Source organism: Epinephelus lanceolatus, chromosome 6, assembly GCF_041903045.1.
Source record: "Epinephelus lanceolatus isolate andai-2023 chromosome 6, ASM4190304v1, whole genome shotgun sequence".
NCBI classification, from domain to species: Eukaryota; Metazoa; Chordata; class Actinopteri; order Perciformes; family Serranidae; genus Epinephelus; species Epinephelus lanceolatus.
This window is the reverse complement of record NC_135739.1, coordinates 37,674,490-37,689,941: the sequence shown is the minus strand read 5'-3', so window position 1 is coordinate 37,689,941 and position 15,452 is coordinate 37,674,490. Positions and strand designations below refer to the sequence as shown.

The 15,452-nt window shown below is 41.2% G+C and overlaps 1 protein-coding gene across 2 annotated transcripts in view; it reads right to left on the bottom strand.

The window, feature by feature from the left end:
* Positions 1-15,452, bottom strand: part of exoc2 (exocyst complex component 2) — a 54,136-nt gene that overhangs the window by 17,228 nt on the left and 21,456 nt on the right. For both annotated transcript variants that reach the window (XM_033622012.2, XM_078169036.1), the window contains exons 7-11: positions 9,210-9,290; positions 5,252-5,397; positions 3,124-3,205; positions 2,903-3,005; positions 1,781-1,899 (exon numbers count right to left, since the gene is read on the bottom strand). In XM_033622012.2, the coding sequence (XP_033477903.1) occupies positions 1,781-1,899; positions 2,903-3,005; positions 3,124-3,205; positions 5,252-5,397; positions 9,210-9,290 (531 nt within the window). The remainder of the gene's footprint in view (positions 1-1,780; positions 1,900-2,902; positions 3,006-3,123; positions 3,206-5,251; positions 5,398-9,209; positions 9,291-15,452) is intronic.

The following is a 15,452-nucleotide window of genomic DNA, read 5'->3' as shown; positions in this document are numbered from 1 at the left end:
AGTTTTGGTCACTTGTTGAAACAATTAAGAGAACCCTGTGGAGTTTGTGACCAGTAGCCTTGCTGTTTAGTGTTGTGTGCTGGGCCGAGCATCACAAACTGTTTTTTTGTGTTATCAAAAGAGTTTTACATTAAAAATTAAAGTTTCCAAGATTTGTATAGGTAACCAATTTTGTGCCAATCAGTCAGCCACAGAGGGACTATACTGAGCATGCTCTATGCACCCAAAATTAGCAACGTGCCAGCAAAAAAAAATCAAGAAATAAGAGGACTGCTTTCATGGATTTTAGGTTTCAAAATATTCCAAATTTCATTTAGCAAATCTTTTGATGAGAAGCACAGTACACAAACAAAATTGTGTTTATTTATGAGAAAGCTTTACAGGGTACCTTTTTCTTCACAACAACCTAGAGATACATTTCCTTACAAGTGGCCTCATGTGGTTGTGCGAATAATGACTGTCCTTTCTTGGTGGCGGAGGCGGAGGTAGCGTGACGTTATTCATAACACTGCAGAAAAGTCTTGGCAATGAGGCTGGGGTGGATTTACAAATCGTTCTCTCGACAGTGTTGACCGCAACTCATGTCCTGCCTGCTAGAAACAGTCAAGTTGGGTTTCTTTTTAATACGAAAGTGATCTTTTCCTAAACTTAACCAGTTAGCTTTAGTTGCCTAAACTTAAACAGAGCTTCACTAGATGACGTGGCAGATCAGGAAACAGTCTAGTTTGGAAAAGTCATATAGGGCATTTTGGAAGACAATGACAAATGTGTTATGTGTTTTAGGTAAGAGGACTTGTGTGCAGTAAACGTGTCTATTCATGTGTTGTCAGAATTGTATTGTATATAAAATATTGTTTGGATATAATGTTTCTCTTGAGTCACTTAAAGTTTATTTCGTGTAACTTAGACTGTCATATTTAAGTAAATAAACTCCCTATAAATGTGCATTTCTGCAAACTAACAATTTTCACAATAGTTGGGTTGCGTTTGATTTGCATGCAATTTCAGATTCACTCCCTGCAACTTGTTGCTCTGCTATGGAATGCATGTGTGGACTGAAAAGGGGCCATCCCTGACATGATGATCGAGGTGATATTTAACTGTAGAGAGGCAGGGAGCACACCAACCCCCAGATCCATCAAGCCTGAGCCCCGGAAACCACTGTTACCCTTAGCATTAGACATGTTTATGTTTCAGCTGCACTATGTGAAGCAGCCACCCACTCACAATGTATTTGTATGGGTGCCTTTGTGTGAGTATGAGTGTAGGAGTGTGTCTGTGTGTGTGTGTGTCTGTGTGTGTGTGTATGTGTGCGCGTCTAAGTGTGGTTGGCGAATCGCAGTTCCTCCTGAGCGAACGGTTTCACATTTTTCTGCTGGCTGATTTAACAGAGGAACAGCTTAATTGGGGTTAATTGTTCCAATCCATCTGTGAAGCTGTGTGAGTGAGAAAGAGAGTTTGTATGCGTGCGTGTGCAGCAACATGTCAAGCCCTGAAACCTAAATCCAAAGCCAATGCTCTCTCACTTTCATCTTATTCATACATTCATGAAAAAATAAACATGCGGGCCTCGAGCAGAGCAGAGCAGGGGAGGGCGGTGATGGAGAGGGGAATGCAAGCAGAGAGCTGGTATGACGGAGGGGCAGCTGGCCGTCTCTCTTCCCTTCAGACTCACATGACATCCACCAACCGCTTGATTGGAAACGCTAAATAGGGGCTTTTCACTTCATGTGTAATTCGAGTCATCTCAGACATGTGTGTCTGTGTGTGAGTTAGTCACCTCTCTGGCCACTGATGAACTCATCCCTGCAGTTTTGCATCAGCTGCAGGATCCACTTGTGCTGAGCGTAGATGCACTGCCATGCTGGGTCGCCTGGAGCGTGCAGGTCAGACAGGTACCTACACGTGCACAAACACAAATGTGTGAAACATTTACATTCAAAGAAGAAAAAAGGAAAACCACACTTCTTCTGGTGAGGTGCAGGCTTGCAGGTAGAGTGCACATCAGAGAAAGGAGGCGAGAGCAAAACACCAATGAACTGCAGATTCTATTCTATCCACAAACACTTCACCACTTCACTTATCCATCTGTCATAATCCAATAATCATTCTTCTCCCAGGACGTTATTTCCTGAGCATCACTCAGTGACCTGTGGACCGTCAGATGACTCAGTCTCTGAGCTGTGGCCTGGTTCCCTCTACTGTCATCCTATGAACCAGCTGCTCATTTGTTTCTCATTAGGTGGCATCTTTCAAAAGATTGAGCAAGACTCGCACGCACAAACACACACAAATGCACACAGCTCCCACCATCCACGGCAAGAGTAAACAGGAGCTGAGTGGGCGTTCAGAGCCGTGCCTAATGCAGCAGGATGAAAGATGTTGCCGTGTGGTTGAGAACTGGTCTCTGTGATCCTGACAGGTCGGTCTTAACAATAATAAATCGGGAAAGACCACAAGTATGAATGGGTAGAAGGATGGAGGGGGGAAAAAAGGGGGAAAAATAGAAACAGAAACAAGAGAGTGGGACAACAGAAAGCTGGAGGTTCAGAGAAAAGTGGGAGGCAGATAGAAGAAAGTAGATGGAGGATGAAGTTCTGGTAAATGATGACAGAGACAGACATCAAACAAACCAAAGGGGGTGTAATTAAGAAGTATAAGCGATATGTCATGACTTTGTATTTCATGTACACAGACTGTTTTCAACGTGTAGAGATCATGTGACACGTGTCATGAATGAAAAATGTGGAAACTGCCGGTTAGAAAAAAAGCTTCACAAGTAGATAATGAAGCCGTTATGTGAAAACAAATCAAACAGTATGAGATGTAAAAACTTGACTTCTAGGAGGAATGCAGACAGATGATGTGGAAAAGTTGCGGGATAATAAAAATGTAAAGAGACCTGATGTATCTTTTCTGGTCGTGCAATGTCGATGGGGTCTGCAGCAGTTTTTCCAATAAGAGGCTCCTCAGCGCTGCAATCCTTGTCTCAACCTCAGCATACACTAGAGCAGAGTAACAGGGAAACAGTTGCATTCAGAACAGGGAGAATTTTTGAGATTTTAATCATTTCATTCATCTGTTGAGGAAAAAACACAAACAAAGGACAAAAAAACTGTTTACCTTTTTTGAAAACAGGGACTTCGGTATTGCCGAAGAGAGATTTGGCTTTTTCATAGTCATTGATCACCACATCGTAATCACCCTGTGAGAGAGAAGTCAGTTCAGTATTTTTTTTTATTTTTTTTTTACTTGTCAATCATGACACACACTGTGTATTTAAACCTCTCTGGCTCCACCCTCTGGATGACAGCCATCTAAGCTGAGCCTTAAAACAAATAAACTCTACATACTGTAATACAAACAATTTACTAAAGATCACTTTGAACTAACAATTAATAATTAAAGGGCTGCTTCACAAGAATCATAAAATATGAAATGCTCTTTTTCTTGTAGGGCTATGGCAGTTCTTAAAGCAGCTTAAGACAACAAAGATCACAATACAAATACAAAACTAATACACAACTGCCTTTATTAAACGTTATAGAGAGCATTTTGAAAATCACAACAGTGTCTGTTAAACACAGAAAAACTGCCCAAATATTACTGCCTTGACAATTACCACAGACTTTAATTAGTACCTTGAAAAATGTACATCGTATCACTACCAAATGGACCCTATTTAAATCCAAGATCTGTGTCACAAGCACTAGATACAAAGCTGATTTAGTAACTTGTGCTATTATGTTTTTACATGTGTAACGTACAGGGATCTTACACATTTTCCATTTAAAAATTTTTCAGACTATATTTGCCATCTAAGTAAAAAAAGCCAGCCCGCTGAAAACTTCCATTTAGCTATTGTGGCTGTTCAGTTCACACGATTACAAAGAAAGTTGGATGACGCTCCACTGTCAAATAACTAAACCCACAGAGGAAGTACACTAACAGGTGCTACCTAGATTTGTATTATATTTCCTTGACATATTGAATAAATAATACATTATTCACATAACACATACATTATTTTAGTCTTTTGTTATGAATAAAAAAAAGAAAAGTTTAATTTCTTTCTCACAGCGTCTGTAAAGCCTTTTTTATTCACTGTGCCCATGAAAATGACAATCAATAAAGGAATTGTTTCCTTACACAGCAAAGACAATCCATTTACTATTACAATGACTAAATCACTGCATAAATGCTCATATATTTGGTTATGTGACGCTGTGTTTTTATGCAACTCACAGATACTGCTGTAAACTTAACTTAACAAACTTATTTGGTTGATGTGTCTGGATCTGGTACAGTTACAGGGCACTTGGGGCAGAGCTGTTTTGTAAGCTGTGACGCACATGTGTAGAGGCAGCTCTGCGCACAAGAGTGCGTTCAGTCACAAGCCGTACTTCTTGCTTTGCTTTCGATGACATCAGGCTTGCTCTGCCAAGCGGTGAACATTTTGGATGAGCTGGCTGCCTGCTCTGAACGCCATGAAAAACATTCTGCTTGTATGTTTGGTTTGTTTTTAGAAATTCTGAATTTCAGCTAATATTTTAGAAAACAGAACAGGGGCAATAGTCTAGAAACACAAATATTTTTCCACACTCTTTCCTTTTTGCCATATTAATCCATTTCAAATCTGGAAATCAAATTCCAGATTATACTGCATAGGAACCCTGTAAGTAGTGACAGCTAGGCCCTTGTTTTGTTTGCTGTCCTTATGGGTAATGTTTCTATGTATATACAGTATTTATGTATTTAATCACTGCTGAAAGTCCACTGTTCTGTGAAAGGACAATAAAGTTAAGTTAAGTGAAGTGAGGGGAAGTTTCACATAATGGTAGACTGGTAATGTCATGGAAGGCTTCTCATGACAGGTTTTATGATTGCTCTGCTGGGTTTTATAATAACTGAGGAATATTACGCCAGTCACTAGATGAACTCAATATTAGTGTCATGATCACCAAGATGAAAACAATAGCCTCACAAATAACCAGACTTAAATACTCCACACTAAAGGAAGTTCTGAGAGTACAGGCTGTAAAACTGATTTTCATCTCCTTCATCACTGAGAGAGCTGAAGGCTTTCCCCTCTTGGTGAATGATCCGATATCTCACTACACACAGCTCATTACAAATGTGCTGGCATGGAGGCAGAGAGAAGCTTTATTTATTTTGTATTAGGCTCTCAATAGTCATACATGTGCTGGTGTTTTTTACTGTTATTTTGTACATACATGTATGTGGGTAGTACCTTTTGGATATTGCGTTCAATGTTGAGTGGCAGGTTAAACAGAAACTTAAAACGTTGCAGGACGTTGAGTGCATTGCGTGTGGAGTCAGCTTTGTCTTTCCGCCCCAAGACCTCCTGGAAAAGAGTATCTGCGGTATCACTCGCTCCTACGAGAAACACAGAGAGAAAACGAGTGAGTGAGAGTGCAAGAGGCAGGAGCAAATGAGAAACTGGGATACTATAAAAATAAATGTTGATACCACATTTCCCTTTTAATGTCGGTCTCTGGTTTTCTTCCTGCTCTGTATGCTATCTGACACAGTAGAGAGTGAGCTGCTAAAGAGAAAGTGACAGCTATCTCTTACTCAGACAGCTCAGTGGAACCTTCGCATGACTCGCTGGCTTCGTGGGTGGCCTTGAATGTGCCGTCAAATAGGAAAAAAAAAAAGTTCTTCTAATCAAAACAAAACCCCACCCCCAAAACAAAATCCCTGAAGGAAAAACAGCATTGGACCCGACAGAGAAATATTTGACATTTTTCAATTGCCAATCTGAGTTGTCATGTAACTAACATTCCTACTTTATGATTGGCCGATTGGTGCTGTGTATTTGACGCATTAGGGTTTTTGGGGGTGAACAGTGGCCTGGGCCCACTGGACCATGGGCCCAAAAGTCTGGGGCTGTGGGGATGAAAGCTACATCCGGCTTGGAGGTTTATTTACTCTAGACTCCGGGAAAAGGACCTGCTTATTGACCCTCCATTAGAGAAGTCACATTATCATGTATGAGATGAGAGATAAGTTTGGCAGCAGAGCATCAGACGGTCTTTCCTCATAATCACTTTGACCTAGGGTTGGGCGATATGTTAAAAATTTCCTACCGGCCACCGTCAGCACATCAACCGGCGGTTGCCGATATATTCGGCAGTTGTTTGTGTGGCAGAGAAAAAAAAAGAGGGGAGATGTTGCATGCATGTGATGTCGGAAAGAATCGAAAAATTACTTTCGGAATGGGATAATTCACATGAACGCCACCTCATGTCAGAAAAACAACTCGGCAACTCGGATCTCCCGACACCACATGAATGCAGCAAAAAAATGCAGCGTGCTTTGCGAGCCCACTCATGTCCAACAGGGCAGGGAAATATCTGTGCATACCGACAACAAGCACGCTGTCAGAGAGGGTGTTTAGCACGGCTGGTAACATTGTTAACCATATGCGCACTTTGCTTAAGCCAGATAAGGTTAACATGCTCGTTTTCCTCTCCAAAAACATGTAAAACACTGTGTTTTTGAGTTAAAGACAGCGCAAAGGGACTTTATTATTTTATGTGATTGTGTCATTTTTGCAAACAGCAAACAGGTGGGAGATAGGGATAACATACCTGTCCTACTATAACGATCGGGGTGCACAACTGCACATCTTTTTTGATGTAGTTCTCAATTATGGTTTATGAATTAACGTTTCCACCGGCTGCAAACGTAAGCGTCACGTCAAGCGTCTTGTTTACAGTTTGCTGAGCCATGATAGTTAAAGCATTTCCCACTTAAGTTATTATATATATTTGAGTCATCTAGAAGTTTACTGTACTGTTTGTCATCTACTCGCTTTCAAATGTCCGCCACGGACATTTACACAATGTCACGGATAAACATGGGTAAATGCATGAAAATTAAAGTCATCACATATCACCTCTGATAATGATTTATTCATTTAAAAACACATTGTGCACGTTTAGCACACTATTTCATGTAGTTTTTATCTGCTGGAGGGTCGCGTAAGGGAGCGTTGCGCGACAAAAATAGAAGAGCCGCCTAAAATAGAGAGTTGTCGCACGGCAGACGGGGGTTGTCGCGCCGCTCCCGTTGCCGGTGGAGCCGCTGTTATTGATTAACAGGGGGGGCGAGGTGCTACGGGACTCGCGCTGCAGACGTGTCGCGCCGCTGACGTGCCCGGTGGAGCCCGGCCGTAACTTTGAGCCCCGCCATCACTGACGTGTTTTGTGAAAGACTCGTTGGAAATCAGTGTGAAGCTGCCAGTTCCAATATGCATACACTTTGAAGTGTGTTCTAGTAATTATGGACTATATGTACCGAGTTTAATTCTGTGGAGACAGACCATTAATTTAGCAAAATAAAATGACGAAAATCGCCCAAAAAATCGCCAAAAATGAAACCAACCGTGATGGACTCAGCCGATGGGCGATTGGCGATATATTCGTCCAATCGCCCAAGCCTACTTTGACCCTTGTTCAAATCAACACAAGGACATACTGTTAAAGTGAGAAGTCAAGGTAATTTGCAGGGAGAGATAAACAATCCCAAAAGGGCTCTTCAATTACCTTTACCTAAACAATATAAAGCAATGCACAGTATACATAGAGAGAAATATAAGAAAGAAATCCATTAAATAACAGATAAAACAGAGTTCAATGTTTTATTTTATATTAATTGTCAGATTTGAGTGTGGGACTTGTGATCAGTATGTGTAACTAAAAGTCTCAACTCAAGGTCCATTAGCTTTTCAACCATCAGCAAATGGAGACATATTAGGAGCAGATCAAGGCCATTCACTGCTGACACCTTAGATCATCTTTTAACTACATGATGATATCACATGCATGCATGTGGGCCAGTTCTACTTGCTGAGGAAGACAGTAACTGAACTTTGAGATGGGATAATTTTGTCACAAGTAAGAGTCCTGTATCCTATCCACAGAGTGGATCTGTGAAGTCATTTGAATTAATGACAAATTAATAAAGAAGTTGGAGTTTCGGCAATTAAGGCACCATAAGGGTGCAAGGATTTGAAGGGTTTGGGATTAAAAAACATCTCTGGAGGAGAAACATTTTCTGCAGGGTTGCTGAAAATGAACTTGCAGTATGAAAAATAAAGCTAAATCAAAGAATAATAAAGGGTGTACAGAAAGTGATTGTCAACAAAAAAAAAACAAACTCACCTTGCTAATTAAACCAATAGATTTGGTTACTCTTTACTGACATAATCAGCGACTACGTCTACATGCACACTAATATTCCACTATTATTCCAATACGACAATACTCTGAATATGATACGGGTATTGTGTAAACGGCATATTTCATTTGGATTTCCTGAATTAGGCCTTTTTTCCGAATAAAGTATTTTCCGATTAAGACACATAAGACATGCTGGTATTATTCGTGTTTTAAGAGTATTCTTTGGACATGTATACAGTGCATTCAGAATATGCGTCTCAATTGAGGATTGTACTACAGTTTGTGACACCAGGCGTCTTGCCTGTTTACAGTCAGCTCTGTGAGTTGTTATGGGTGCCTTGTCCACAAACCAACTAACCAATAAGTTGAAAGGCTTTTTGGAAATGTTTAAATATTGCAACACAGACCTTTTCAAGAAGGTGAGTGAAGGATTGAACGCTGTGTTCACGTGGTCCAACAAGTCCACCACAGGTGGAAAACTTTTTTAAAAAAAAAACCCTATCATGATGGAAAGAAGCAAAATGGCCTTTCCACTTTTCTATATTTCCATGTGATAAAAGACATGTTAGGGCATGTTAATCTAAGTATGCACGGGTGCATGTAAACATGAATATTACTGGAATATTTATTATAATTAGCCATGTAAACAGCTCAGTAGGAATACTGTCTTTTCCGGAGTAAGGACAAAAACTGGAATATTTTGTGCATGTAAACATAGTCAGTGTGTTCTCATCAGTGATGAATGACTTCGCTTCTTAGCTGTCAAACAACTACAAGATTGCAAAATTAAGCTTTGCATCTAAACTCAGATCTAATTTCTCAAACCAGTTTGGGATACAATAAATATGTCACTGTCATCTGCGACTAATGCATCAAATAACATATGAAATGGGGCAATTATGTGCTAAAAGGTTGCGTCTTGGTTCCAAAAACTGAACCTTTATATCTGCAAAACACCTGCAGTTTCTCTTGGGGTTGGACTCTCAGTAAAATGTTGCTTACTGTTGAGGATGTTTTCTAGTCGTTGTGTCATCGATCCCTCCACTCTCTCTGTGCCATCAGATTCCAGCCTCTGGTGGATCGCTGCAACACAAAAGTCAGTAGTGTAAAGGACTGTGATTGACAAAATATAGTGAAATCCACTGAAATAAAATCAGAGAAATAATAAATGTTTGTATCAATGTTGAGGTGGAATGTGGACAAAGAAAATATGGAAATCTGTTCTCTACACTGTAGAGGAACCAGCGTGCAATCCCCTGAGACAGGAATATTTTCAATTTCAGGAACCGAAGGTAAAACAATAAACAGGCCCTACCCCAGTGATAGATGGGAGATAACCTCGCCGGCTCTCCGCCCACAGATGCTGCTATTGAACCCACCCCCCCTTGTGCCTGTTCCCACGCAAGAGAGGACCTGGCTTCGTCCCAGCTGTGACTGTACTGGATCAATTCACCTAAGCAAAGCCATTAACAGCACAGTTTTGAGGTCTTGGGACATTTGGAGCCCTTTGACCTGGAGGTAATGTGAATCTAAAATGTTTCAACTCTCTGAAAAATAACATTTGGGAGACCAGAGCTGGAGGTCTGGATGCCAAAAATGACTGTTGCTTAGGAGGGGCGGGAGGAAACTCTCTGATGGTTTGTATCCATCACTTAGCATGAAGAGCTTTACGCGGGAGAGGGAATTTGAAAAAAGGGAATGAGGGGAGAAAACAGAGAGAAAAAGAGGCAGAGCTGGTGGTGTGGCTACCCCAGTGAATAAATAAATGGTGTGCAGTAGTGGGCAGCTGGGTGCTGAGAGCGGCAGTGTGGGTTTATTGACAGAGTGGAAGAGAGGTGGAGAAGGCTTAGGAGACCTTCTCATACATACTTGTGAAACGATTCAAATATGCAACAGGCAGACATCTCAAGAATGAAGTTAAGAGACAGAAACATGGAAAAAAAGAGAAAAGGGGTAACAATCTTCTCATTTCTGTCCTCTCCATTTCCCTGCCTTCCTTCTTCTCCCACAGTTGCTCCACTACAAATACTTGCTGTTAGCAGAGCTTGGAGACAGCAGGGGGAGCGGGAGGCAAAGTAAAGGGGGGAGAGTTCTGTAAATAAATATGTGGGTCCATTTCTGACAGACAGAAGCCTCAAGGCAGGGAATGAGGTATTCCTAAAACACACTGTTCAAACATGCCATTGCCTAATCAGTTCGGACATCAGTGGCCCTTTCTTGGACCTCTCCCTGCTTGCCGACTGGCAAAAAACGCCGCCAGATGCAGGTTAGGACAAAGGCACGTAGATGTGGGAGACTGTATACGGGAGAGCACAGGATTGATAGGGCTGAACACACAGGAAGAATAAGACACACACACTGCAGGTCTGCTTCACGTCTCCACTCTCCCCCTTGCCCTGCTGCCAGCTGTGTGTCCTCTGCATCTGTCACACACTGAAGTGCTGATGACGTCACAGCTAACCTAAACATCAGGTCAGAGTCCGGATAACACACGCAGCCAGGACCTGAGGAAGAGCTACAGCTCCCGCTTCACTTCCTGGAACCGTTGAGGAGGGGGAAGAAAATGAATAAGAATAAAAATACAGTGTCCCTGGATTCTAAAGCTGGAGATGTTTTGACTCCTGCCGGGGCTGGGGGCTCGGGGAATAGGCCCTGGGAATCTGGCATTTTTGGAACACGGTAGCCGTTCCGTTTCCTGCATCGCTGGGAGACTTCCTGTTCACACAACAATGAAAAACCTCAAATTTCAACATTTTAGTAGAAACAACCCTGGACTCCCTGACAGACTGTCAGTCAGTCAATCAGCTGGAGCAGCTCTCCCAGATACATGGCTCAGTCTGGCACCAAACAGTCGCAAATGCCCAAAATCTTCCATGTCTTTCACCAGTCCGTGGCGGTTCACATGGAGTGTTTACGGGACCACTTGTTTTCTCACTGCAAACAAAAATCCCTTCTGCAAACAAGTAAAATATTACATCAAACAAAACAGCCTCAAATGGGCCAGCAAAAATTACTTCAGATTTCTTGAAACTAACATAAAAATCAGACCACAAAGAACACGTTATCTGACCTTGAAACCGATGAGAACAACTTGATGCTGTGACACTTCAGGAATTGAACATATAGGTATTTGAAATTACACTATTTGATTTAATGGCCACTTGCCCTCACAACATACCTCCAACTTTCTTCCCCCAATAACAAGTGTACCTGGCAAAAGGTAAAATAAGCCTACATCTAAAGCATCTAACTTATGACTTCATGTGAATCCGTCTGACTCTGACACCCTGTCTGAGTGATGCTGTATTACTTCTTTGGGTCAAAGCCTCAGGTACAGTAGTATATCTATCACTCTGGCCAAATTCATGTTCTGAGTTGTCTACCCACCTATATACATCCTATGATTCTGAAGTCAAAATATATATTTTAATAACATAAAATGTTTTGGATTCCTATCTCTTTCCTCTTCAATTTGGGCTAATTTTTTTAAGTACTTTGCTCAGCCTTTAGTCCCCGTGTCCTGGCCCCAGATGAGCGCATGAACATGCATGGAAGGACGAATGGATGGATGTTATATAATGACATATATGCTTGAAATTTTACTTTTCCCCCCCCTGGTAATCAGGGCTGCACAGATCCAACTTTATTCTCCTGATACCAATTTTGACAGCTCAGCTGTGGATATCTGCTAATACAGAATCTTGATCCAATTAGCAATGGTTGCTTTTCCCCAAATTTAAAATCTTTTTTAATCCTACCATTTTTATGTAAAGTAAGATGAGGCCAGAAATGACTGGTGCTTAGAACTTAGTCGGCAGCTGACTGTGACTCAAAAAACACAGCAATAACACTGAATTTCACACTGACATTGACATTGAACTGGTTAATCTGGTCGATATTACATCTGCTTAATGAGGCCAGTATCCATACTGATCTGGTGAAGGGGGTGGGATCCTGTATCTCATTAAAAAATACATACACCAATAGTGCCATTTGGATACATACATCTACTAAAGAAAGGATGCTGATCTGGGTCAAGTTCATTCCTTACACCTAGCAAATCTTTTGGGGCCATGCAACTTGATCATGTACTTCTGTCTGGTCCATTGGAAGCTCTTAGAATACAACCCTACCATAAAAATCTGGCTGGAGCTTCCAGTCTTATTTCTCCAAAAGCCAACATCAGCTAACTAACCCAAACAGCTCTGTAATTAACAAGATTTGTGGTTTGCAGATGCAGAAGTCTCAACTGTGTGCTAAAGCAGAGAGTTCATAGGTTATTAAACAGAAACATGGGATTTTGTTTTGCTTTGTCTGTTGGAGACAGTTAACTATACTGGAGGGCAATTAAGAAGCAATTAGTGAGGACAAGAAAAAGAGGGAGGGAGAGGAACCCCAGCAATATTGAGGTCAGAGTCCTGCTGTTTGTTCTAAATATTTTCTATCTGCTTTATTTCTTTTCCAGATTTGACTTCTCCTTCTTCTTTCCACCTTGCTGACAGCAGGACACTTGTATTAAAAAAAAGTAACTCCAGACTTCTATTAAAGTCATCAATAAAACTCTCACATGCAAGCAGAATTGAAAATAAACAGGAGAGGAGACAAAAATGTCTTGATGGTGACTGAGAGGGCTGGACAAACTACAGCAACTTCCAACACTGAATTCTGAAGAGGGAGAACACACAAGCACCCTGTTAACTTCCTTTTTTTTTTTTTTTTTTTTTACAGCTAATTTCTTTTAAATGTTCACAGCTACATCTCAGGTGAGGTTCATTTGGAATGACTAAGAACAACAGAGACCTGCCAAACGCTGCTGAGAGACAAAGAAAGGATTCACAGTCGGTAACTGGGCCTGGCAGTGAGCTGTTGCAGAGCTGTCTCGAGCTGGCCGGCTGCTAGCAGCTTGTCGGCTGGTATGTCGGTTTGGCTGACCATGCCTAGTATACAGAATATCTCCACTTGAGCTATCCATTCTGGGCTACCACTTCATTTTTTATGACTGAGAGCCAAAAGTTGGCCAAGAAAGGATGTTGTAGTGCTGTAATGAGTCATGTGAGAAGGCGGGAGCCAGGGCGTTTAAAAAATGAATTTTTAAGTCAAGTTGCTCAAGGTCTGAATATGAGATGGTGTTTTTATGTGGAAATTACATTTGAAAAGCGGGAGTGGTATGATGTTCAAGGACAAAGTAAGTACCAGCTGTTACAGAGTGTGCCTGTTCCTTTATGATAATGCAATTAGAGTTGTTTTTAGCCTTGTTGTTGCTGAGCTAGCAAGTTTGTTGATGTCCATTTATAGTGGATATGTTATATGTAGTCAGCCCTACCTTACCAACTAACAATTACTAGAGCTTCAAATGTCTTCTGTAGATTATGTTTAGTTGCCATGAAGGAAATTAACTCAGGACAAAAAGAAAATCTGTGGAAGTTATGGAAAATGTCAAGCTCAAAAAGGACAGTCTGAAAATGCTAACAGCTACAACAATCACTCAGACCTTTTCCAAAACTGTTGACCATAAAGTAGTGTCTGTTTGCTGCACTTGAAAACACAGCTGGACAAGCTACACAGATGTGAGATTTATGTTTTTAAGCAGGATCATTTAATTTTATTTAGGTAACTTGGGTCAATGAAAAGGTTACGGTGAATTCTTCTTTTTTATATGACTTTATTATTCAGTCTCTCGCTCCAAGTTGGTGCCGACTAAACTGTTTGAGCGCTGCATGGATTGAGACAGATGGTATTTCATAGCGACCTGTCTTTGCATTGCGCTGGCAAAAGGGGCTAAATTTAGTGCGTCCACTTGGATGTCGAATTTCCATCACTGCTAATTGGAGCTGGAGCTGATATTACTCGTGACTGCTGCAGAGTCATTCTCCCTGAGAGCAGATGCTGATTGTATCCTTTCCCATTAAATGCAAAATTAAGATTTAAGTTGGTTTAAGTGGGTTTTTGTCCAGTGGGAAAGGGGCTTTATAAAGTTGTTAAGGTTGTTAGCAAACAGCTGCATATTTACACATCTAACAGGCTGAGAGCAACATTGATTCTCCTTGAAATGATACAAAAGAATGAAAAAAAAAACAACAACAACAATTCGACCATCATTTGTCATGCTTGTTAGTTATTTTGTTTCAAACTTTTTTACTGTATATATGTAGGTAAATTTGACAATACATTAAAAGGGGCTCCGTGCAAAGGGTTATCAAGATGGAGGTGCCTGAGCTGGAGGCTAGTAGCTAATGGAGCTAACTCCATGCACAGCGCTAAACAATGGCAACAGTGCTGAAAGAGCTAACAGTATTTACCGGGGGGAACCAGAGGGTCTACACAAAGCCGCCGTCCTGATATCAGCATTAACAGCTGTATGAGAGCAGTGCAAAGCTGCAGTGATGAGCAGGATACAGTCAGATACATACATGTACTACTAAGCACGCACTGCACAACTGGCTTACTACAACAAACCACAGACAAAGCATACGTAGGTAGCATGACTCTCTGCGCAGGATGCCATAACTCCAGTGAATCTTTACATAGCAAACAGTGGTTTGTGGCTTTATTAATGCTCTGATTGTTGCATACAGACCCTTTAAAATGTGTTTATATCTGCTTACCTTGTCTATTCAAAGTGCTCCTTATTAAAAACAACAGGTGTAAAAGAGCAAGTGGGACATCTTTTCATTCTCTTATATTAATGCCAACACAATGACTCTCATCCTGTCACACAGGTCATAAAGCATCATTATGCCCTCTTGATTCACAGGTCACTTAAGTTCTTGCATAGTGTACTGCTTCCTCCATCTGTACATTTCCCATTGGGGCAGTGGGCACACAGTAGGCACGCTCAGTCTGAACGTGAGAATGACTGTGTATTGTTCCCATTGGTCATATTGGGTCTGTTATCAGCACTATCAGTCCTAATACTCTGGCCTGCATTGTGTTGGGCTGCTCCGTTTATTTAGATTCAGCCACTAACAATGAAAACATTGCCTCTCTCCCAACCGGGACACAAACATACGGAAAGCAATAATAATAATGATGGAGGCAGAAAAGTGTACGTATAAATAGTAAGGGGAAGTAACTGAGGGGCTATGGTGGGAGGAGAGAGTAAACAGACAAAAGTATGAATGATGAAGTGAACAATTGATTTGAAGTACCTGGCAGAGCGACAGCAGTCAGTCAGTCTCTGCTACCTTGAAATCTTTTTGCCATCTGAAGGTTAACGTAGCCAAGTGTGTGTTTGTGTGTGTGTGT